Source organism: Cheilinus undulatus, linkage group 12, assembly GCF_018320785.1.
Source record: "Cheilinus undulatus linkage group 12, ASM1832078v1, whole genome shotgun sequence".
Taxonomy (NCBI): Eukaryota; Metazoa; Chordata; class Actinopteri; order Labriformes; family Labridae; genus Cheilinus; species Cheilinus undulatus.
In genome coordinates, this window is record NC_054876.1 from 26,888,269 (window position 1) to 26,913,930 (window position 25,662).

The 25,662-nt window shown below is 36.9% G+C and overlaps 1 protein-coding gene across 1 annotated transcript in view; it reads left to right on the forward strand.

The window, feature by feature from the left end:
• Positions 1-18,250, forward strand: part of LOC121518911 (gamma-aminobutyric acid receptor subunit beta-2) — a 105,485-nt gene extending 87,235 nt beyond the window's left edge. Inside the window, exons 6-10 of the mRNA XM_041801602.1 lie at positions 2,460-2,597; positions 8,538-8,690; positions 15,285-15,529; positions 16,108-16,248; positions 16,361-18,250. Coding sequence (XP_041657536.1) covers positions 2,460-2,597; positions 8,538-8,690; positions 15,285-15,529; positions 16,108-16,248; positions 16,361-16,708 — 1,025 coding nt within the window. The 3' untranslated portion in view covers positions 16,709-18,250. The remainder of the gene's footprint in view (positions 1-2,459; positions 2,598-8,537; positions 8,691-15,284; positions 15,530-16,107; positions 16,249-16,360) is intronic.
• Positions 18,251-25,662: the final 7,412 nt, after the last annotated feature.

A 25,662-nucleotide genomic window follows, 5' to 3' on the forward strand; every position in this document is an offset into this window, starting at 1 on the left:
GAACATGGTATGAGGCTGTTTGGGTGGCTAACCACTCGTTTTTTTTTCCCTTTTAATAATAATAATAAATAATAATAATAAACTTTATTTATATAGCACCTTTAAAAACAGATGTTTACAAAGTGCTTTAACAGACATGACAACAACAAGAACTCAAGGATTCACAAAAAACAAAGAACAAATTAGCAATAAACCAGACAGAAAAGTCTTGACAGTCGAACAGAAAATCAGTGAAACACAAAAGTCTACAAAAATGGCACAGTTGAAAGGAATGGGAAGTACGTAGATGATCCTGAGGGCAGTTAAGATAGTAAAAGATGAAATTATCCAGGAAAAAACAGTATGATATGAAATGAACATACAACTGTTTACACACAATTAAGATGATGACATCACATAATTAGCAATAAAACAAAAATAAAGAGATTAAAATCAAATAGAAAGGAAGGAACAGGTTAAATATTGAAAATAGAGGATACTGAGGTTGCAATGTCTGTTAAGGTCAAGGATTAAAAGGAGTAAGAACAGCAAAATGAGTAAAAGAGTGAAAATAAAAATAGTTAAAGGAAGTGTCACATAAAAGCAATTCTGTAAAAGTGAGTTTTAAGGAGTGATTTAAAAGATGTTACCGAATTTGCTAGCCGTATCTCCTCTGGCAGGTGGTTCCAAAGTCGAGGGACCCTGATAGCAAATGCCCTGTCTCATTTAGATTTGAGTCTTGACTTTGGAACGACCAGGAACCCCCCGCCCAAAGACTGCGTGAAGGCTCATAAAGGGTTAGCATCTCAGTGATATAACCTGAGGCTAAACCCCTGAGAGTTTTAAAAGTGATCAGTAAAACCTTAAAATCGATTCTGAAAGTGACAGGAAGCCAGTGGAGGGAAGCGAGGATAGGTGTGATGTGATGTCATCTGTTAAAACCAGTTAAAAGCTTAGCTGCTGTGTTCTGGACCAGTTGGAGGCGGTACAGGGATTTTTTGGAGATGCCAGAGAGGAGGGAGTTACAGTAGTCCAAGCGGGAGAATATGAGAGCATGTATGATTTTTTTCCAGATCAGCAGGGGGCAGGATGGGTTTGATTTTTGCGATTGTTCCAGTGTGGAAGAAGCAGGACTGTATAACTGTTTTGATGTGTTTTTCAAAGGTGAGATTTGTGTCAAAGGTAACTCCTAAGTTTCTGGCTGTGGTGGTGATGTTTGAGGACAGTGGACCGAGGGAACTTTGGATCTGAGGAATCCGTGGGTTTGGGTGGTTGAAAAAAATTACTTCGGATTTTGAGTCATTTAATTGTAAAAAACTTTGGGCCATCCAACATTTGATGTCTTTAAGACAGTTAAAAACAGCAGCTAGGCTAATAAAACCACCAGGTCTCAGCGGGAGGTATATCTGTGTGTCATCAGCATAAAAATGGAAAGACAGGTTATGATGTTTTATGATAAAACCTAAAGGAAGAATATAAACAGAGAATAAAAGTGGACCTAAAATAGAACCTTGTACACCACAGGTAATATGAGAGGTGGATGTGTGGTTACCCATGGTGACCACGAAGGTTCTGTCTAACAGGTAGGAATAAAAACCAACGAAGTGCAGAGCCCTTGTCACCAACCCAGGTCTGGAGACAGTCAATTAAAATGGCATGATCAACTGTATCAAATGCCGCACTCAAGTCTAAAAGAATTAAAATTGCACTCTCTCCTCGGTCTGCAGCTAAAAGAAGGTCATTTGTTACTTTGAGGAGGGCGGTGTCTGTGCTGTGTTGAGCTCTAAAACCTGATTGAAATTTTTCAAAGACGTCATTTTCATTCATAAAATCTAAAATCTGTGTTAAAACTACTTTCTCTAAGACTTTGGATAAAAATGGGAGTTTAGAAATTGGTCTAAAATTACTAAGATCAGATGGGTTAAGATTTGGTTTCTTTTAAAGCGGTTGGATCACAGCGTGTTTAAATCTAGAACAGATAAATACATTGGTAAATAAAATCATTGACATTCTCCCTGGATGTTTCAATGGTTTTATGCCATAGCTAGTTAAATCTACCATGGCAGTTAGATGAATGCTGACCTACTTCAGTGTAAGTCGATGTTAGATCTGCCTCTGTATTCTTTAATAAAAGGCAAAACATGCAATATATGAAATAAATGGATTTCAAGAGTCAGAAAATAAAAGGATTAATAAAATGTAATAATAAAAATATATTAACACTTCAAATGTATGCTGTTTGCTTTAATATTAAAAAATATGTAACTGGTATTGTTTCCTTGTGAATTATCGCTTATTTCCTGTCTCTGATCTAAACAACGATTACTATGCCTGCTGTCAGCAGATGGTGAAATGGTAATGAATGCAAACCTACTCATGCTATGTGATTAATTAACTGGACTGTATGAGATCCAGATGGGACATGATTATGAACATATATACAGACCCACTAATTCCTTTTCTCTCCACCTTTTTCTCAGATGGTTACACCACAGATGACATTGAGTTCTACTGGAGGGGAGGGAACAACGCCGTGACAGGGGTGGACAAGATTGAGTTGCCCCAGTTCTCCATTGTGGATCACAAACTCATCTCCAAGAATGTGGTCTTCTCTACTGGTAATGGAAAATAAAATCAATGAGTTACAATAACCAAGTGAATAAATTGCATTAAAAAACAACTGATTGTGCAAAATTATGCAACCTCATTCCATTAGCTTTGTAAAATGTGTTTTCTAGGATAGATATATATCAAAGTTTGTACATATTCATACAAATAGGCTTAAAATCCCCTAAAAAAGCAATTTAATCCTTTATAGGGCACTCATTAAAATACTTTGAAATATAAATATACTCAAAAATGTGAATCCTAGAATATTATTGGTGAACTGTTTTAACTTTTGTCACTTTTCTATATATTTACAGGTAACTCTTTATTTTAGTGGGCCCTAATTACATAGTAATTACATCGTAATTTTAGTGTCATTATGGAGGGATTTTATTGTAATATGTGAAATTATCTAGGAACTTCTCAAGAATAAGGTTATAATTACCTGGTGATAACTTGGAATGTTACAAGTAAATACTTGGGGAAATATGGTAATATTAAGGTGGTATTTTTACCTTACCAAACCCTCTCAGCCTAACCCTAACCCTAATATTGTGGCAGTTCTCTGGTAATTAGGTAGTATTTTATACTAACCCTAACTCTCTAAACTTAACCTCACCCTCATAATGTGGCAGTTCTCTAAGGCATTGGTTCCCAGCTTCAGGACCGGGACCCTTTGGGGAGGGGGGCTTTGTCTGCTCTGAAGTTGTCAAAATTAAACCAGCAATTATTTAGTAAAATCATGATAAAGCACGTAATAAACACTTTATACAATGGTCTTTTGGTAAGAAAAACCCCTGAAGAGCCATTTCCCTAGGGGTTTATCAATAAATCAATTAATGGATGTTGATTTTTGGCAACAATGACGATCTAATTTTTTTGTTAAGGTCTTGGGGGGTGAGGGGGGGCTGCTTGTCTCTGAAAAGAATAGGATGGCACTCCAAATAAAAATGGTTGGGAACCACTGCTCTAAGGAATAACTCACTGAGTCTTTTTCAGAATTAAGATGATAGTTTTTCTTTATAAGTTGCTTGTGAATTGTGAAGGAATGTGCTCAGATATTCTCTGTTTCACTGTTGCTATTCATACCATTAATTTTTCTGTAGAATCCATCAGGGAAAAAAATCACAAATATTGAATCTCCAAATGAGTTTAAGCAAAACAAGGCTCACAGTAAAACTAAAAACCAACACAAACCACATAAGTATCCTTAGGGCCATTTGTTTGGGACCTTAAGAGACGTAAAATTGTATTGTGTAAGTTCTGGAGGAATGAGGAAGTTTGAGGCCTTCCTGTTTAATCAGGGCCACTGCTGACTGGTCAGATAGTGTGATGTCACTACCTGTGCCATGAAGGAAGTCTACAGAAACAACCATATATGGCCCCCTGCCCCATAAAGGGTTAAGTCTAAATTGCTGGTGTTGCTTAGGGGTCTTTCATTGAATTATCACTATGCCTGTGTAAAGAGGGTAATAAGGCAGTTCATGAATATTGACTCCTTTCACTGTTTGCACTTATTGATATGAAAACAGCATCAGCTAATTTCCATTGTGCAAACTGTTATGTAAATGTACCAACAAACCTTCAAATGAAACGCCGTCCTGGAAAAACAGAAGACACCATGACTTATTTAACAGCAATAAACAAAAAGAACGCTGTCTGATACAATGAAATATTCATTCGCTCTCCTTTGCATTTTCATATTCATGAATTTGTCATGCAAGCAAGAAAGCAATTGTAAGCAGGATAGCACTTCTGCTGAATGTAGTTTCGGGGTAGCACTGTGCTGAATGGGAGCAGAACATTAATGCTACAAGAATGTGGAGACTTGGCCAGTGAGTAGGCTTGGCCTTATTCAAAACGAGCCTATTAATAACACAATGCTTCCTGATGAATGCACAATGTTTGTATGCATCAGTGTATGTGCTGTCCATTAGCATGCATGCAGGGAAGTCAACCCAACTGTGTCCCTGCAGGGTGTCTGATTTTATTATCTTTATACAGAGATGTGGTAGACAGGGGATTCCCTTTTAATGTGATGTCTATTGCGATATAGAGGGAGCGACCCAAGGGTCACTCTGAGATGCAAACATCAGCACAAGTGCCTGGGCATTTATCCAATACAAGTGTCATGTTCCACTCCAAGGATAGGCAATGTCATTCTTGTCTTTATGAATAAGATATATTTATTGCTGCACCTCCATCCTGCCATTTTCTCCTCGAGTGGTTTCCTCACTGCATAGAGAAATAATTCAGTGATTGTCTCAGTGACTCATGCTGACATTAGCTAACTGTAATAGCAGATCTAAATGACTGCTGGATTGTTGGTGCTTTCATTAAACTGACTTAATCTTCCTCTCTTGCATCTCATCTGTCTCTTCATGACTTTCCAATAAGCAGTATAGCGCAGGGTGTTCCAGCTCTTCATCCTCTTCTCAGCTGCAATGCAACTCAAACCAAAATACAGCCAATTCCCTATGGAGAGAAATATATGTGCTGATACAGTTTTCCCTGACCATTGCCCTGCTGTACGTTCATTTCAAATAGAGCAGTGATAAGCACAAAAAAGACCATCAACAGACAAACCATCAAACCCTTTGCACAGGCAGAAGACAGCGTGTAATCTTAGCGCACAGATGTTTCAATTCCAAGGAGACCACAGCAGTGGGGTTTTGACCTAGTGCTTTTGCAATATACAGTAATGGGTTTAGGAATATATTCAGTATGGACCTATGAGAACTTGAAATAAGAAAGCCTGGAAGTTTCTCAAGAGCTTGAAGTAGAATAATAATAATTTTGCTTTTCCTGACATCTTAATTATGCTGTGCATGGATATTCAAAATATTAACCATGGGGCAGAGTAGTCTTTGAGATAAAGTTGTCATAGAAAAACTCAAGTTTTTGTTGTGTATGAGTGTTTTGGGATGTGCTGTGGAATTATTTTCTCTCTATGTGCTACTGTGTAGTCAAAAGAGAGGGAAAAGGTACAAGAGTGTTGTATTCAAGTAAAAGTACAGCTTCTTTAGTTTAAACTTAGTTAAGTAGAAGTTAAAGTACCAATTTCAAAATATAATAAAAAAAAACACCCCCCCCCCCCCCCCAAAAAAAAAAAAAAAACTCAGTTACAATAATTTGAGTAAATCTAAGTAGTTACTTTCTTATTTCTAGATGGTGCATCTTGAATATCTTGATTGAAAGTGTCTTGAAAACAGCTTGTTTGAAGTTATTTCTCAGATGAAACAAGTTTTTTGGACTTGCCACAATATTTTTAAACTGCAAAAGCTGTCGTTTTTTAACATCAGCTTACTCTGTCCTTCCATCCATACTCATCTCCTCCATATGTAGAATATGAGGCTCTTTGATAACATCATCTAAAAAAGTAGTAAGAATTAGGGCTGGATGATATAGTTTAAAATTGATATCCTGATATATTTTTGTTATATCCCGATACACAATATATATCGCAATATTTTGAAATGGCCTCTCAGCAGCTGTATTTGATTTGGCCACAAATGACACTAGTTTGGTGATAAAAATAGACTGTTCTTTTGGATTTTTAATAAAATTGTATGCAGAAAGTAAAAATCAATATAAAGTCAAATTTAGCAGTTTTATTTTTAAAAGGACTTCACTCAGTCTTTTACCAATAAATCAAAAATACATAAATCATGAAATACTCTGTCTTTTACAGTGTATGGACAGTCCTGAAATATTGTTCTGTGTTATGTTTACTATTACTGTTTATAAAATGATTATTTCCCTCATTAAGGGTGAAGCAAACCTACACAAAACTCACCAATCATGCATGCAGTAAATGGCCAAAACCCTGCAGTCTAGTCCTCCATTCAGGCTCACAGCTGTGATTATATTAGTCCGTTATACGTGCTGATGAATCCTGGACCAGTTTCTGACAAGTTCATAACATGAGAACGTCTTTAGACCTTATTCGATAAACTCTCCTGTGTGATCATGGGGGAAAATGCTCGTCTGGAAGCAGGAACATTTTAACTACTCATTGTCGGTGTTTTGAACTGTAAGGCTGAGATAAGCCTCCATTGTTGTGGAGATGTGGATCATATCTGTCTGCTGCTGGGCCGTCTTCTCTCTGACGTGTACGACTCTGGCAGGGAGTTTTCAGCAAGATGCTTGCACCCAGGCAAATCTCGTATCCTGAGTTGAGTGTCTTTATGAGATTTTTAAATCCTGGCTTTTCAGCAACACTGGGCTCATGTCTTTAGCGGTGTGTTGTGTTACTGCTGCCGTTATCTCTGAGTCATCTTGCGGCGTATTTTAACGCATACCATGTAAGTTCGACCTCCTCCTTTTCAAAGTTGAACGACTGCTCAACACTGTAAATCCAGGGCTGTTTCTCTTTGTCAATTTCAAAAGGCAGCTAACTAGCTGCTAACTCGCCACGCTGCTCTGTTTACCTTCCTCCTTCTTGCTTCTCTCGCTGCTCACACAAAAACGCACATGTGCAGAGAGAGCAAGCTCTCTGCTGTGAGATATGCATTCAGGGACAATGGAAGAAGTGAAACTCCAGCGCTGGCAGCTCGAAACTTCCACATAATTTATACTCGGATATTCGCAATATAGTCATTTTATACATTGTGCGTGGCAAAATACATTGAGTATACTAGATATATATTGCCCAGCCCTAGTAAGAATGGTTAGCAGTGTCAAAACAATGCAAAAAACAGCAAAGTCAGGTAAAATGGGCAAAAAAGGTAGAAAAAAAGGGTTAGAAAATTGACAAAAAATCCCAATTAAAAGTTGCAAAACAGGTTAAAAGTGGCACAAAAAGAGGCAAAATGGTGTAAAAAATGTGAAATGGGGTTCAAAAGTAGCACAAATCTCTAAGTTCAGAACTCTCGCGCCAATGCAACTCATCCAACACACATGCTATGACATCTTCAATAAATCACAACCGGAATGAGATGAATCTAGAGCAGGGGTCATCAACTACATTCAGACAAGGGCCAGCTTTTTCCTACTCAGGCACTTTAGGGAGCTGAACTTCTTATAAAACTAAAGACATATAAAAATGGTCTAGTTAGCATATTTTGGTTTAAATATTTTTATTTTCTTTCAAATGCAAGCAATTTTTATGTTCCAACAGTGAGATCAGTCCCTTTATCACAGCCTGCCATAGGAGGGCGACTGAGATATTTTAGTTGAATATTTCTGTGGCTGTCATGTTGTCTGTCACTGGGTTTGATGCTAATGTGTTGTGTTGTTGTAAGTGGAAAAACCCCAAGTGGGAAGATTGTACTCACAAAGTGCTTGTTTCCAAAGAAAACTGCAGTTTTATCAAGAAAATAGATAGATAGATAGATAGATAGATAGATAGATAGATAGATAGATACTTTATTGTCATTCAAAAATACACCACTGTGCAATTGAACTCACTTTGTCTATGCCTTTCTCTCGTTGTATAAGCCCATAAATTTAGCAGTGTGTCTTGGGACAACTTTCTCACTGAAAAGACAAGAAAAAACTTAGGAGAACATACATCTTTAATGACAACATTCAGCACCTCCCGAATTCATTTCTGAGAATTGTACAAGTTTGCAGCTGAGAGGAAGGCAGTCTGCATCACTGAAGACTCCTCACTACTCTTTTTAGCTGCAATCTGGCAGCCAAACTCATTTAATCCCACTGCAATATGCATTCTTAACAAGACAAGTCTCTTTTAAAGTGCTTTACACACTTGCGCCATTATTTTATGGAATTTTTGTGGTGTTTTTCTGCCAGTATATTTGTATGAATAATAATTATGTTGGTGAGTTTTTCACCAAATGTCATTCTGTCACTATGTAATAGATAATACAGATTTTTTGAATCTTGAATCTCACACTTTGCTTACTGCTGACAGCTGTTGGCAAATTTTGTGAGAAGTGTCACCAAACTCAGCCTTTGCTTGCTATTTTTGCCCCGTTTCTTGCCTGCAGGTGCTTATCCTCGCCTGTCCCTGAGTTTCAAGCTAAAGAGAAATATCGGCTACTTCATCCTTCAGACGTACATGCCTTCTATACTTATCACCATCCTCTCCTGGGTCTCCTTCTGGATCAACTATGACGCCTCTGCTGCCCGAGTGGCTCTAGGTGAGGCCTTGTGTACAAATATAGACACAGAGGCAGGACTTGTTTAAACAAGGGAGGACATGAAGAAGTAAGACTGAAAAGGAAGTTAAGTAGACTGAACAGGGAGTACCAAGGATAAGCACATAACAGATTTCTTTCTTTCTTTGTTTTTTCTCTCACTTAGATTCCAATAATTCACTTACAGGCAAATGAGAAACACAAGGTGTGATGGACTGGTGGAAACAAGGTTCACGTTTTGGCAAAAACCTCACAAACCTAAATGTTTAATTAGACTCAACTCATTGCAGTGCCAGCTCAAAGTTTTAATTTGAACAGGACCAGCAGTCATCTACATTTACAACTCATTAAAAATAGTTGAATTTGATCAAGTATTCTGACTAGACAAGAGCCATTCCATTAGTGCTGATGTAGAGTACAACAGCACTGGGACTTTTCACTTTGTCTATCATTTTGCATAAGCCATCATAGTTAAGATAAAAGCAGAGACTTTGTCCTTACTAATTGTACTGTCAATTCTGAATTACACAACGGATTTACAATATTAGGTTTTTGCCAATATTTACAAATTGATTTTAGCGGATACTGATATCAATACCACTATACAAATGTAGTTTAGACCTTAAAGGGGACATATTTTACCCTTTTAAGACAAGTTTATATTGTTCTCAGAGGTCCCCAAAACATGCCTGTGAAGGTTGTTGCTGAAAAAAAAAACACTTCAGTACAAATTTTTGCATGTCTAAAAACCCCTCTGTTTCAGCCCTTCTCAGAACGAGCTGTTTCTGTGTCTGTGGCTTTAAATGGTAATAAGCTGTCTGACTCTGCTCCTGACCACACCCCTCTCAGGAAATAGATATGGCACTCCTGATGTTACAGTTTTACAGCAATTTTAACCAAAGTTAAGGGTGGGTCCTTACTCTCCATGTGACATCATGAGGGTAAAGTCTGAGGACGGCTTGTTTTAGCACACATTTCCTGAAAGGTGGAGAAAGAGAAGGGGGGGAGGGAATGATTTTTTCTGGTATTTTAGGGGATTGTGGACAGTCCTTACAGTTTAAGAAGAAAAACATCAGCTGATCATATATTGGCAGAATTTCTTTGTTGTTGTTTTTTTGCCCATATTGTGTACCTCTAATCAAAGCATAAAACTAAGGCCTGCTATACACTAAACAACTACATACAGTGCTTAACAAATTTATTAGACCACCTGTCATATTTGTCTCAGGGACCATCCAGCATCATCAAGTGCTTTAATGCGGACTCTTTCATTTTCAGTCAGCTCTCCACGTTTCACCATTTTGAACAGGAATGAGGGATTTCAAACTGAATTCACCCAAATTTGAGCCGGCTCACTGGGCTTCGCATTCTTTTGCTATACCAAGCCAACTTTGTTTAAATACATTTTCTGTTTATTTGAATAATATAATTAATAATATTTTGGCATTTCAAACCCTAAAAGTGTCCGGTGACATGACCATCAAAGTAAATAACAGATTACTGACACTGTTAAAAATGCTGTTTTGATTGTGAGACATAGTCAAAATAGTTTTATCAATATAAAGCAAAGAAGACGGTCGAAAAATTTTTGTCCTGGAATTAGCTAGTCCTTAAATGTCAGGGTGGTGCAACTGTAGTCATGGGTCTTTTACATTTAAAGTGAAGTGATAAAAACATATTAAAAATGAAATGAAGTGAATTGGTTTGTAGACCCTTTTCAAATTAAGATAAAAAACATTTCTTTTCAGTCACAGGTGGGCAGGTACAATTTCCATGCTAATGTGAAACTGCTAAAAATGTGTTTTACTATAAAACTCTTGATTTTAAATAAGTCGCAAATGTCAGGTGGTGCAACCAGTATCCCAGGCTTTAAAACTGCGAAGTTTCAATATATGAAATGAATACTATTATTTAAAGCTCAATGAATATTTACTCCAAATTGGGTAGATGAGGTATCACATATAAAAAAATTACTAATTACAGTTTTGCTTAGATAAGCAGGTACATTGCACAAAACAACTAAATTATTTATTATGAAATTCTTACCATGAAATTCCTAATTTTATCTCAAAAAAAATGTATCCAATTTCTAATAAGGTAAAAGTAACATTGCTGAAGTATTTGCCTATTTAATTTGAAATTAATTGCAAATGTCAGGTGGTGCAACCACAAAAGATTGAAGCCTTATGTCACTGATTCACACATAGCTGAAATACAGCACTGTCAAAAATGCTTTCTCCCACATGCACACTCAGCATCACCAACAAACACAAGCTAACAAGCAATCCAAGTCCCAATAAATATTCTGTGTCAATTGGAGGCCTGCAGATATTTCCTACTAACATTTATCTTATTACATCTTGCTCATACACATTGCTGCTGCTGTTGTGGTGCTTTCAGGCAATGTCTGACAACATGCACAGTTGCAATCAGTGAAAAAAAGACCTGAAGTCATGTAATGGGTTCATGGACTATGCAATAGTTGAAGATATGTCATAAATTCATCTGACTGTGGGCAGCTGAGCAGGTCATGAACATGGCTAACAACATATGATTATGCTGAAATAAAGCTTGATTTCAAAATGTATAAAGGCAATATCCCACTTGAGGTCCAGATGTTGTTCTGTATCAGCACTGCTGTGGTTATCTCCAGCATTTGGTCTTCAGGACTTCATCCCAGCAGTGCTGATATTTAGTACAGTATTGCTCCCTCTTATGTGATTTTGCGTACATGTCTTAGCTTTCAGAAATATTTTCGAATAGGTCACATTATTCCTACAATCTTCATCAGTGCACATCCGATTTGAGGCTAAAGATGTTTAATTTTGGGACGCTTTTTTCCAACTCTTCACTTTTATGTTGTATTTTTTTAATTTCCTTTGTTTCTCTTTGTTCGTTATGTATTCATTTTTTATGTAATCTTTGTAGAGCGGTAGAGAGAGTTGAATAGGACTCTGCTGATCCACAACATTCTTCACATAATTTAAGGTCACCATGGACGTAGCCATTTGCAGTATCTTCTTTATTTGATTCTGAGAGCTCCAATGCTTTCCCGGAATTCAGTTTTCCCCCTCGTCCTCCTCGATTACATAAACCCCCCCATAGCCTGTGAGGTTGTTTTTGAGCTTCTAGCTTACTCTGTCTTTATCTAAGACTCCCTCTATTCTTTTTCACTCAACTACATCCAACCAGCTCCATCCATTCTTCTGCCCATCCCTCGCTTTAGTCGACAAGGCAATTTCACTGATTGACGACTGAGCTGCGTTTAGTGATCCGATGGGGGAGGCATGCCTGGGATTTAGAGAAAGAAAGGTAATGCTCCATAATGGAGGCAGTCACCGTAGTTGGTAAAATGTTTGGTCACTCTCTGATCTACACCAGATTCAGAAGCCGCTTCACTGACCTGCTTTTCAGCATTAAAATAGGCCTGTACTGGCTGAATCACATGGCCACGGTGCTGCAGAAATCCTTTGTTGTTGTTGTTAAGCTCTTGCAGCAACAGCTCAGGAAAATTGCCTGAATCCCATTTTGAGTGGTGGTCACCTGACAGCTTTGTGACAGCTGTATAATAAATATCAATTGTCGAGTGAGACTCTTAATAGAAATCGCCTTGAATAACAGCACTGCATGTGCTTTTACACTGGAATGTACTGTATAGGGCCCTGCTGGTGTCAGAAAATGAGCTTCAAACACAACTGCATGATCATGCATGGAACTCTCTGCATAAAGGTACTACCATAGACTCACTTAAAAAAGACCATACTGAGGAACCATTGCTTTCCATGTCTCTGCTCTAGCAAGTTATGGATTCACTTGGTCTATCTTTACCCTCCATTATCAGTAACTCAGTAACAGCTGCCCTCTTCCCTTTTATTTCAAACATCCTGCTGCCCAACCTGTCCCTTTTTTCTTAAATACCTATTGAATGATATCAGAGCATGCTTTCTTCTTCCTCAGATCTAAGAAAATTTGACCGCCAAGCAGCTAACATCTAATTTGGAGGGGCATGACTCTGTAAATTTCAGTCTGGTTTCCACCATCAGCATTTCAACAGAAATTAATGATCCTAATGTCTGTTGATGTAAGCTGTTGATATTGCTCAGGGTTCGTCCTGTTGGACTTCAATGCAGCATTTGACACAGTGGAGCACAGTGAGAAGCTCAGACAGAGGGTATGTGTCTCTGATGCTGACTTGGATACTTTAGGTTCCACTGTTATATGTCTGACATAACATCTTCCATTCCATCCAACAGGGTTCCTTTCTGGGTCATCTGATTTTTTTTGTGTGTGTTTTCCTCTGTATGTGCTCCCTTAGGGCATTTTAAAAGGACTGTTATACATACAGTGCTTAACAAATTTATTAGACCACCCTAACCCTAACGAAAGTAAGGTTTATGTCACAGCTGCCCTAAATTAACAGCATTGGTAATTACCAAAATCATTTTTTATGTTTCTGCAATGGTTAATACACCAATATGTAGAAGCTCTTTAACCCAAATGATATTTTTTATGCTAAAATATAGTTATTATTGTTATCCATGAATTTTCCAATTTACTGATTTACAAAAAAACTGAAAAAATAGTAAAGCACATTATTATTTGTTGATTAATATATCAAATTATAGTTATTTACTTGCCTTTCTGAAGAGAAAAATTAGTTTTAGTGGTTGAATGTTATGCTTGATTCATTTCTGACTTCTCAGAGAAGCCCAGTGAGCTGGCTCAAATTTGGGTGAATTCAGTTTGAAATCCCTCATTCCTGTTCAAAATGGTAAAATGTGGAGAGCTGACTGAAAATGAAAGAGTCCGCATTAAAGCACTTGATGATGCTGGATGGTCTTTGAGACAAATATGACAGGTGGTCTAGTAAATTTGTTAAGCACTGTATGTTTATTCAGTATGCAAATGACGCTCAGTTGTACATGTCTACTGAATATGAAAAGATCTTTACTACTTGATGGTATTGACTTAATAAAAGCTTAAATGATAGGGATTATTCTGCAGGTGAAATTGCAGTTCTTATCTTTGCTACAGAAAATTTTTTCTATGTATTGACAATATGTGCTTTTCTTTCTTCTGTCGTTAAACCTGCTCTGAGTTGTTTGGTGTCCAAATTGGACTGACAGCTGCAGAAAAATTGTTTTCTCACAGCTTTCATAAAGTCAATACCATGAAGTAGTGCAGACATTTTCATGTTTAACAGACATATACGACTGAGCATCATCTGCATAATGATCAAAATAATATAGAAAGATCTTTTAGAATGTCCAAAAAGGAGCACATACAGGAAAAAATAAATCTCAGAGAGCCCAGAAAAGAACTCTGAGGGAAACCACAAGACAGGGTTTCAACAGACAGCACATGCTTTGTACTGTAATAGAAGATGTATAACAGGGAAAACCTACAGTATACACATCAGTTTTAGAGACTCATACCCTGAGCCTAAGCCTCTCACCATACTCCACAGTGTTAGATGCTGTATTTAGGTCCAATAGGACCAACCCTGAGCCTGGACCAGCATTTCAAATGTTTAGTTTGCTCCTGTTTGTATCAGTTAAGGAAGTGGTCTTGTCTGTGTCTTGGGATTAACAACAGATTCCTGCCCATAGTTATTTTTCGTCATGGCTCATTTTTCACCTGTGGTCCTGAATTCCACTGCTTAGCTCCACACATTTATCTTCATTCCTTCTTGTGTTTTTGCACTGTCTTGATTGAATTTAGAAATTATCATAATATTCTTGTTGCAGTCTATAGAGTATCAGCACTCTTTTTTTCTTGTTGTTGTTGTTGTTCAGGCTCTTTTGCAAGACTCAGAACTGAAGGAGACTTTGGATGCTGGTACTCTGGAATTATGCAATGATTAAAAATGAGTTGAGGACCCATTTGTTTAGATTTGCCTTTTTTACAATCCTTGGATGTCCAATTTAATGTAGTTATCTGTATTTTGTATCTCTTTTTTAATCTTTTGTTGTAAAGCACTTTGTTGCATTTGCTCTTGGAAGTTTCACTAAGCTTCCCATTAAAATGCCACAAACTTGACATTCAATTACAACTAGCAACAGTTGTATCACTCATCAAAAGCACAAACTCAAAACTGAAATGCACAGTCTACCAGAAACTATCCCCACAGTTCACTTAGACTTCTGAAAAGTGTCGACAACTTTTCTCAGAAGGTGTTCTTCGCTAATGAATAAGACCAAGGCTGACATCTGAATTTCAAATCGTTGCAAAGCTTCAGTTGCCCGTCTTTTAGTTGCTCTCTCATTGCAGAGTTTGAAGTCATCAGGGATGGCCCATTGGTTTGATTGATCCTGACAGGCTTAATGAAACACAGACATGGAATCAAGTTTATTACAAAGATGTCTCATATTCAGAAGGATTAAAAATGCCAGCATAGTCAGAATTGTAAAGTAACTTGGGGTTTAATGGATTTTTGCCAGTGAAGTTAATTTTTGAACCAGAATGTTTGGCTATAAGGAAATATTGGTTAGATTAAGTTTAAGAAGAAGCTCTATAAATATTTTAATTTTTTTATATTTTTAAGCTTTTATTTCAAACAGTTTTAAGTTACTGTCATCCTTTGGTTTTCTCTGATAGGTATAACCACGGTGCTCACCATGACAACTATCAACACTCACCTGAGAGAAACCCTTCCCAAGATCCCTTACGTCAAGGCTATTGACATGTACCTCATGGGTTGTTTCGTCTTTGTTTTCATGGCTCTGCTTGAGTACGCACTGGTGAACTACATCTTCTTTGGACGAGGCCCTCAGCGTCAGAAAAAGGCAGCTGAGAAGTCAGCAATAGCCAACAATGAAAAGATGAGGATGGATCCCAACAAGGTAAGAGTAGCTTAGCTTAGCTTTTCAGCCCGTAGATATGCATTTTAATTTGATAAGAAAGGGCAGGTCTCAGGAGCATCTTCTGCCTAAAGCAAGCACACTCAAGGACAGGTTCTTGATGAGTTCACTTGTGCTCAAATGGGGGCCAATGAAGCAAGCAGATTAAAAGTTTAACTTTCTCTGTTTGAAAGAAAAGCTGAAAAGTTGTCTTCTGAAACGTAGGAAAAGGAGGTCTCTGACTATGTTTATTCTTTGTCTTAATAGAAAGACATAATTGCATTTTTGTACTTCCTGCTGAATGTTCTTGCATTGAAGCGAGAATGCTGTTAAGCATGGCTGTATGTGCTAGTGTATTGAGCTATTCAGATTATATTAGTATTCAAATCTATATTTTGATAAAAGAATACTTTTTTCAAAGAAATAGGAGAACAGTCTTCAAGTATCCTTAGTATTCTTGTGCAAATACAAATTCATTTATGTCATAAAATGTGCTTTGCTTGCAATGCACACACACCTACACAAATGAAACTCTACATTTTAGTTGCTCCAGTTACCATGGTGAGTCTGTTTGCTTGCAGTGGCTGGTAGGGAATGTAGTCGGCAGAGATGACACCCTGTATGCCAGAATGAAACAGAGAGATCTTGATGGTCATGACTCCATATGGGAACCAATCTTTGTGGATGATACAGCACTAGGGCTTGGTGTTCAAAAGAACAAGGTGATTATTGCATCAATAACATGCCAAAAATGCAAACTCTACATTGTTAGAGATGATTACCTGTTGGTTCTTCAAAAGAAGAAACTCTTCTTTCCTTTTCTTTCCATTTCAGATGGACCCACATGAAAACATCCTTTTGGGCACCCTGGACATCAAGAACGACATGGGTGTTACGGAGCTGGCTCTGGGTCTCAATGACCCAAGAAATACCATGCTGAAGTATGACAGCTCGACTCTTCAATACCGCAAAGCAGGACTGGCCAGGCACAACTTTGGCAGAAACACGCTGGAGTGTCACATGACTCAAAAGAAGAGCAGACTACGGAGGCGTGCGTCACAGCTCAAGATCAACATCCCAGACTTGACTGACGTAAACATTATCGACAGATGGTCGAGGATGATCTTCCCTACGGTCTTCTCCTTCTTCAACATTGTTTACTGGCTTTACTATGTCAATTAAAAGAACAGGACATCAGTGAGAGCAGAAACAAACAGCAAAACATGTTGCTCATTTCTTGTTTGTATCTGGTTTCTTTCATTTTTTATGTGATCTTTAGAAACGGACTGAATAAGTGTATTCAGGACTGGATCCATCATATCTTGCAATACCACATTTGCTGGCTAACACGTGAAAACCTTATAAAAAGAGATTACAAACATATAAGGTGCCTCTTCCTGAGTAGATGTTGACAATTTAGTGTATTTTGTGAATTGTGTATCTTTTTAAAATGATTTTTTATGTTCTTATCATGTTAATGTAAACTTTTCTTTTTTTTGCCAAAACATTTCAGTTATATACAAATCGACGATGTCCATCTACTCTCACTGACACTACTTAAAAGTGCTAAAGCAAGTTTCCAGTCAGAAGAGGTTCTCTAAGTTCAATTTGCTTAAAAAACTTAAATGTGGCGTCACAAAGTGATTTGATACAGACGTTATAAGGGCCCCTGAGTTCACAGTTTATAGCACTGTTTATTGGAAAGATTTTTGAAATGGGTGTTTTTCTACTAAAGTGTCTTAGAAGAATCATTTTATTTAATTGTTAGCATTTTCTAAGTTCATAAACCACATTGGTAGGATGGTATTTAGTTAAATCAACTGAGATCATTCCAAAACGTTCAAGTGTTTACTCAAATTGCGCTTCGTGAGCTGTTCGGGGAAAGAAGTCACTTTTAACTGGTTGAAGTCAATGGATACATCTGCTGGAAAAATAACTCAGATAGTTTTAGTCACCCAAATTGGCTCGATTTTTATATATCATGGGATTTTTTAATATTAGATTTAAGCCCTATTCATGTACTGTGTCCTATGCATGGTATAAATATTAATCAAGGACCTATCCATAGATTAGTTGTTAGACAGCTTCAATACTGCATGAATAGCATTTACTATAGGAATAATGGCCAACCAAAAATTGTTCTGAGCCCTGGATTTTTTGGCAAGATTTTCAAAACTGCCTGAAAACATTCACTCATGCTGCTAAGGCATTTTGAAAGATCATTTAATTGTTGAAGATGAACTTAAAGTAAACTGAAAAGCTAATACAACTGCTAGAACAAAGAATGCCAATAACAAAAAGCACAAAAGTCATCTATATATACGTTTTAGCAAAGTAATTCCAATATAATTTATTTACTTCTGATTTTAGTTGCTGTATCTGCCTATGAGCAAGATATTATTTTAGTTTTAAACCTTGAAAAGTTATTTATAGCTTTTACTTATGTCCAGATTTTTTAAGAAGGTATTGATCATAAAGGATGTAGACTTAAATCCAAACTGACTTCATTACTGATTCTTACAAACTACTTAGTGACAATACTGTGCTTTTGACTGATTTTATATGAAGCTTTTGCACACAAGTTCTTAAAAGCCACTGAACTGTACCAGATTTCTTCTACTACCCGGTGCTTATGGGATCTTTTTATCAACATGACTTTGATTCTACCTTATGGTTTAGTTACAACAAGGTTGCTAATGTAAAAGTAAAACTAGGGCTGCAACACACAACACTGACATTTCCCCCTCAGCATATACTTGCCACATTGTCTGAATGAATAAACTGTGGTGTTATGGCTTCCTCTCCATTAAGACAAAGTAACAAATTATACATTAGAGAGAAAAGCAAGCTGTCTGAAGTCAGTGGAGCAAAAAATAAATGAGGTTTCTCTTTAAATCATACACTAAAATAGGAATAAGTAGCTGGAGCTTTTATCTCCTCTGTCTCAAGTGCTTCTACTGAGTTCACCTAAACGAACAAAGATTTCATTCAAAAGGGACTACATCTCTTGGTACATCACTCATTTTATTTGTGAAGGTGTGAGTGAACATTAAACATTAATATTCTACTTATTTACTTCAAATGTAGCTTCATACATGCATGCTGTGTAGAATAGTAACTTCACAATATTATTTATTCTCTGGATTAATTCTTTCATTTATGCTCTTTGTATTCAGTTCACCTCACAGGTGTATGCATAATGTCTGTATTTTTTTTCAAGACCTATGTCTGGTTTGGTTCATGATGCAAATATTGAGGGTGATGATGATGATGTTAAACATATGTACTTTTGTATAAAACATTTACAGAACAGTAACAACATTCATCAATGACAAAGTGATGCTTTTTTAAAACACGTCTCTATAACAAGAACATAGAAAAAGTCAAAATGTTACGGTGGCCTGGAAGTGCAATACAAAATAACAGTCTCAAATAATTTTACAAATCATTTTTACGTTAATGAAACATTTTTAAATTTCAGTGAACGCTTTTACATTAGCAATACAAAAAAATTACAGTTTACAAAAAATTACAAGAAAATCTAATACAAAACTACAAAACTGAAATACTTTTAAAAGTGAAAAACAATCTGCTTGGGTTTCTTTTTTTCAGACAATTTATTGTAGGAGATGTTTTTACCTTGAAATGTTTCGACTGTCATCTGCAGTCTTCCTCAGAAGCGTCAGCTGCCGCTGTGGCGTGTCCTTATATGCTGTTTTTCTGAGGCGTGGTCAGCCCGACGGACCTGACAGGCCTATCAGGCTGACCACGCCCCCTGCTGCCAGATGGTCTCTGGAGAAACAAATTTACAAAAAGTCACTGAAACACTTTTATTGAACTTGAAACAGATTTAAAAAGTCTGATATAAAATGTAAAAGTCTTAAACAATTTTACAAAACTTAAAACAAATTAACGAAGTCTGACCTAAAATTACAAAGTCTATAATACTTTTGCAAAACTCAAAACAAATTTACAAAGCATGATACAAAATTAAAAGGTTTGAAACCATTTTTTGCAGAACTTGAAAATTGGGTCTTATCTGGCATTTGGTACATTCCCTTTCCATAATATATTGTTGATTTTCAAATTTGTCTCAGCTCATGTAAATGTGTTTCCTGTTTTGTAAATGTATTTTGTAAAAGGTAAATTTAGAAATTTGAAATTCATTTTTAAATTTTTTTTTTCATTAATTTTATAGTTAAAAGTGTTTCACACTTTGTAACGTTGGTTTATTTGTAGATTTGTTTTGTGAAGTTCATATTTGCTTTGTCATTTGTAAAAGTTTTTTGCTAATGTAAATGTTTTTAATGAATTGTAAAAATGTTTTGGTCAAGGTAAATCTATTTCATGCTTTGTAAAAGTGTTTCAGACTTAGTAAATTTGTGTGGCACTTCCAGGCCACCATACAGATCAGTCAGAATCTTTGAAATTCACCTCACTGGTGTTTGCATATTATTTATCCTGATAAATCATTAATTTTTCTTCTTATAGGTTAAAAACCTAAACCATGTATAATCATTTTTATATGTCTGGTATTTATTTCAACAAATTATGCTCATGTGTATTTTCTTTCCAAAGGCTGTGTTGACTTTGTACATGAATTTATAAAAAAGGTATGTAAATGAAGGGATCCTGATAGACTCCAGTTTGAAAAAAGTAATAGTGTCAATGTAAATGTGTTACATAACAGCAATTTTAATTAAAATTGAGGATTTGGTCCTGAAAGGTCTTATTCAAATAAGTTTGTATATATCAGATAGAATATTATTAATCATTGATTGGAACATGAATATATGATTCCTGTAAATAAGTAATAAAAACTACGAGCTTCGGCAGACAAGAAGAAACAGTGATTTAAATATGATATTTATTTAACATAAGAGAATGCAAAGGCTGATGTGGAAAAATTGTAAATAGTCTATTTTAGTGTCACTTGATCACTTTTTGTTGTTTCTATTTGCTCTATTCAACAAAGCACATTTTCTTTGGTTTTGCCAAAATGTAACATATATTCATGAATGTAGTTGATATTCTTATACAGCATGTATTGCTGTAATGTGTCAGCAAAAGTATGATAATTTCTGTACCAATGATCAGCTAAATACAGCTCAGTGTACACCACTTTTTCAGACACAAACATACACATACACACAAAGGGTGAAAAAGTGATAAAAAGGCAAGAGCTGCCTTTATATATGCCCAAAAGCAAACCATCTCAGGTCAGCACAAATCACACTACTTACAACACAACACGAAGTACAGTTTCAACCCAAGAATTGTATTTAAGGAAAAGTACCTTAATGAGCTTGTTTCACATAGTTTTCTAGCACACTATGTTTACTTCCTGTCTTTTTTCCACAAGTATCACATTGCTGTACTCATTTACAGTCCTTACAGTGTTATATTTTTCCCAACAATATATTATGAAGTCATTAAGGTACTTAATCCACCTCAGCCATAGACAAGTTTCATCCTACCCTGTATAAATATATTTCTTAATCTTCACAGTTATACTGTGTGTGATATGACATGGTGTATTTGAGTGTGAGAGTGTGTACTGGATGTTTGCAGCCAGACTTGATGGTGTTTTAAAAGCACAGTGTAACCTGGCGAGAAAGGTCGGCTTCATACACTTTGAATATGTGTTTGTACTTCACATGATTCTTTTGTTTCATATATTTTTATACTTCTATATTCCTGCTGGAAAAAAGGAAAAAAAAAACTGCAAACACTATTGTTGTAAATTTAAACTTTGGCTATTTTCACATTTATACTATACAGAATGATGAAATTATACTGTAGGGGTTCTGAAAAAGCAATGACATGTATGTTATGAAATCCTTTCATTCTCCTTGTATAAATTGAAAAAATACATGATGGAATGTTGATTGAAAATGGCTTTTTTTCTATGTTGGTTGAAAGTTGTTTTTTTTTTTAAATACAAGGTTTTCACCAGAGTCAACGGCAGAGAGCAAGGATAAAGTGACATCCTAAAAGCCTAAATGACACATCTTGGTGGCAGTGTATGTTTGCACACACTCACAGAAGAAGCCTTAGCCTCCTGCTGCCCTGGACTTCACTCCAAGGAGCATCAATCCTTCTTACCCTCTCAGCACCCACCACCTTGAACAATCCTTGTATGTGCCACTCACGAGAACATTCCCAGAAACTCAGAGCTGTACCCTTTTCAAAGATGAGCCCTGAAAAAGTCGGTCTGTCTTTACTATGAACAACCTATGGAAATTAATACATTGTCAATAAATATTGTATACAGTTCTACATCTGTGTTTATTTTTCCACTATTTAGACCAAAAAGCAAACATATATATTCTATCTTTGCTATGTATTTAGTCTGAAAGTGCATTTTGAATTTGAATCGTGTGATGCTAAAAGACACTCGTGCACCATAAGAATGCTGGGCTGCTACATGAGATTCAGTATCCAACACTGGCTCTTAACTTAGAACGGACTTCCTGTCAGTTTTTCAAATGCAGCCAAGAGAGGAAGCGCAATAAAGCCAGAGTCAGAGGGACCTGAGTCAGCCCTTTACTTAAACAGCTGCTCATCCTGACCTGAATCAGGCCAGGTGGAAATCCATCTAACAGAGACAGGTCCATCATGAAATTCCCAAAACAAATACGAACTAGCTTTATAGCCTACTACTTGGCTATCTGTTGAGACTATTGTTTGTTTTGTTTTGTTTTTTTTTTTTGTATTTATCACACTACAGGGTTAATTGTAGGCCAATTTCAAAATTACACTGATAATTTTGTGTCATTTTTTTAAATAAGCAGTTCTTATGTTAAGAGGTAAACTGTTCCATGTCTAGGAGCAGCCACAGCAAATTTTCAGATTGCATCTTGGAACATCGAGAAACATCTGGGGAGCTGACTGCTCTGACTGCAATAACCCCAACAAGAAGTTGCCAACCTCTACAATGCTTTAAAGACAAGTTACAAATTCTAAACTCTTTTCTGATACTGACAGGAAGCCAGTGGAGAGAAGCCAGCACTAGTGTGATGTGATCTCAACATCTCTTGCCAGTTAGAAGCCATGCAGCTGCTTTTTTAAAACTGCAAGCGGTGGTGAGATGGTTGATCCACACCAAAATACAAAGATTTACAATAATCCAAGTGAGAAGTAATAAACAAATAGATCACCCTCTTGAAGTCATATAGAGGTGGGTGGGGCTTCACCCACCCCAACAGTCTCAGGTGAAAGAAGCTTGTCTTGACCACCAAATTGATCTGTTGGTCAAATTAAAATGAGCTATCAAGGGGCGTGGATTCCCTAGTGGTTAGGTGGCACCCCATGCAAGCAGGATAACCAGGTTTTTTTAGTCCAGCCTGAGCACTGCATGTCATTCCCCACTCTCATCCCCATTTTGCAGCTTTATCCACTGTCTTATCCCTCAAATAAAGGCAAAAAGCCCTAAACTAAAGCCTTTAAGGAGAAAAGAATGGGGCCTTTAATGGAGCTTTGTGGAACCTCATGTCAAAGGTTTGCAGCTGAGGAGTTCTGACCTAGACTGATGGGGTCCTTTCCGATAGGTATGGTTGAAACCATTTCAGGGCAGTACCTTTATTACCAGCACATGGTTCAATATGAGTTTAAAAAAAAAAAAACAAAAAAAAAAACAAACAACAAAAAAAACAGGTGGTCAAGAGTGTCAAATGCAGTAGGGAGATCTAAAAGCACCAGCACAGCTGAGTTTCAAGCATCAACAGTTAAACAGATATTATTAAAATCTCTTTAAAGGGCAGTTTCTGTGCTGTGACATAATTAAAATCCAGACTTTCTAAAGAAAGTTTAGAAATGGGCCTGAATTTTGGAAGCAAAGAGTGGTCAAGATAGCCCCTGTGCTTTGTGCACGCCAATAAATGAAAAAGCTTTTCTTTTTTAAGTACATTTTTACATTCATCAACCCATGAACATAGGTGCGAACAATTCAGCAACTTAAGAACATGAATTCCACAAAGGTTTCTCTTTAAAACTTTCTTTGGAACTGACGTTGGTAATTCTGGCACAACTTCAACTTCCAAGGTGCATGGATGATGAAAAACTGTCTTGAAGAACACAGATATGCAACCCAGTCTCGACTGGGTAGCATATCTCCAGCAACACTTCGTAGTTTAGAGAATTTTAATGATACAGTGTTTTTTCCTTCCCTGAAAAGTAGTGATTTTGGAGAAAGGAGTTTTTGGCCCAATGGCAGTGAAATTTAAGAAAAATCTTGGGAAGACATAGGTGAATGAGGCCCAAAGAGATCAGAGACGTCATGGGGAAAATGAACTGGACTTGAAAAATGCTCTCCTTCTCACAAATCACTTTAACTACACGTTTATGAAAGTTTAAACGTGGGGTCCAATATTTTAACACTCTGTTTCTGAACAGTTTTAACAATCAATCAATAAATAAATAAATAAATAATATTTTAGGAGTGGTCTGAGTTTTAATTTACGTGATGACCTTAAAGTAACCGTTAGCCCTTTGAACGTTGCTGCTTGTGATTTGATATGCTAGGTCGCCTCATAGCTTGTCTGCTTGACAACACTGTAGCAGTTTCCAGAAGTTTCTGCAGATGAGGGAGCTACTAACAAATGCACGCTTATAACGTGTATACAGCTCGGGGCATAATGAACAATGGACGGATGATTTCTTATTTATTTTTTTGAGAAATGAGGGAGAGTGGAAGCGTGGAAGTGGCGCTCATTTCATCAAGGAGGGATAACAAACATGGCGGAAGACGGTGTGGTTACGCAGGTGGACGACAGCTAAACAAGAAAGAAGAGGACTGTTGGCCGAGCTTTCGTATAACTGTAAGTTTTCATGAGCTGAAAGTAAATGACTTCTGTTATTGCTTTGTGCCTCAAGCTAACATTAACTAGCAGGTGGTGGCTAGCTCGCTTGCTTGTTAGCATGAGTTATGTTTGGCTGTTTCCATGGGAAAGACACTTGAAATTGCTTTAGCATACGGTTTTGTAGGCTATTCTGGTCACTGCCGGTGCTTTTTTTATTACACAGCTTGCCCTTGAAGGGACTTTGCTTTGATCTGAGGGTTGTGTGGCTGTTGTGGTTAAACTCCTGTATGTGTGTGTCTGTGTCAACATTGACAGCTAATTGCGCTGGAGTTGTGTGAAGTAAGATGCATTTCATTTCGATAAAGACGGCAGGACATCTCTCCAAACAGAGAATTAGCTTTTTCATTTTAAGCTTTCTTGTGCAGGATGTTTTCACTCTCCACTTGGCCATCAGTGCACACATTTGGAGTTTTTGGATTCCCCTCTGTGTAGATATGGGTCTCTGTGTTTTCTCATTGTTCCAAATTCCTGCAAATGTGATCTCTTGACGTATATCAATCTGACTGTTACATATTCCTGGTAAAATGGCGTCACTTGATCCTTATCCTTAAATCCTTATCCTTTCATAAATTGTATTGGAGCAGCTTGTTAGACCAAGACCAAAAGAGCCTGGCTCCCCCCCGTGGAAGGCAAACAGTCCCCCATCAAATAAATATTTAGACAGATGGGGCACTATCCCACATCATTTTACCCTCTTTGATATTTATTGCAGGGAATGGGAAAGATAGCAATTTGCAAGTAATTACGGCACTTAAAAGCTTGGGACATTTTTCTTTCCTAATCTTAAGTTTTGAGTGTTAGTGCAAAATAACATTGCTAGGTTGATGGGTTTAAATGAGATGGTGTTCATAGTGTCTTAAATATAAAACATCAATATATAAACTATGTGGTTTATTCAGAAAAGCAATTTAAACACAATGAGGAAAAAACAACAAATATCCAGTATGCAATTTTTATAAAATTTGGGAAATATAGTCTGATATTACAAAGAAACCAGGAGACTACCCAGCTCACTGCATTAAATCAGCAAGTGCAATAACAGTGCAGCTGTCTTTTCAAGATCTAGATATATGTTCCACTTAACTTTATAGACTGAATATTTCACTTTCATTAAGAGCAGACAGAGTGGAGTCATTCTTGACTCACACTCCTCAGTCATGGTGAAGAACAATATTTATTTGGTTTGAAATAAGTATGGCCCCTTGGCCTTTGAATGCATTGCTTCATGCATTGATGCTAAACAGTGTTTAGCTGTGAGTGCTACAGGTGTGAGCT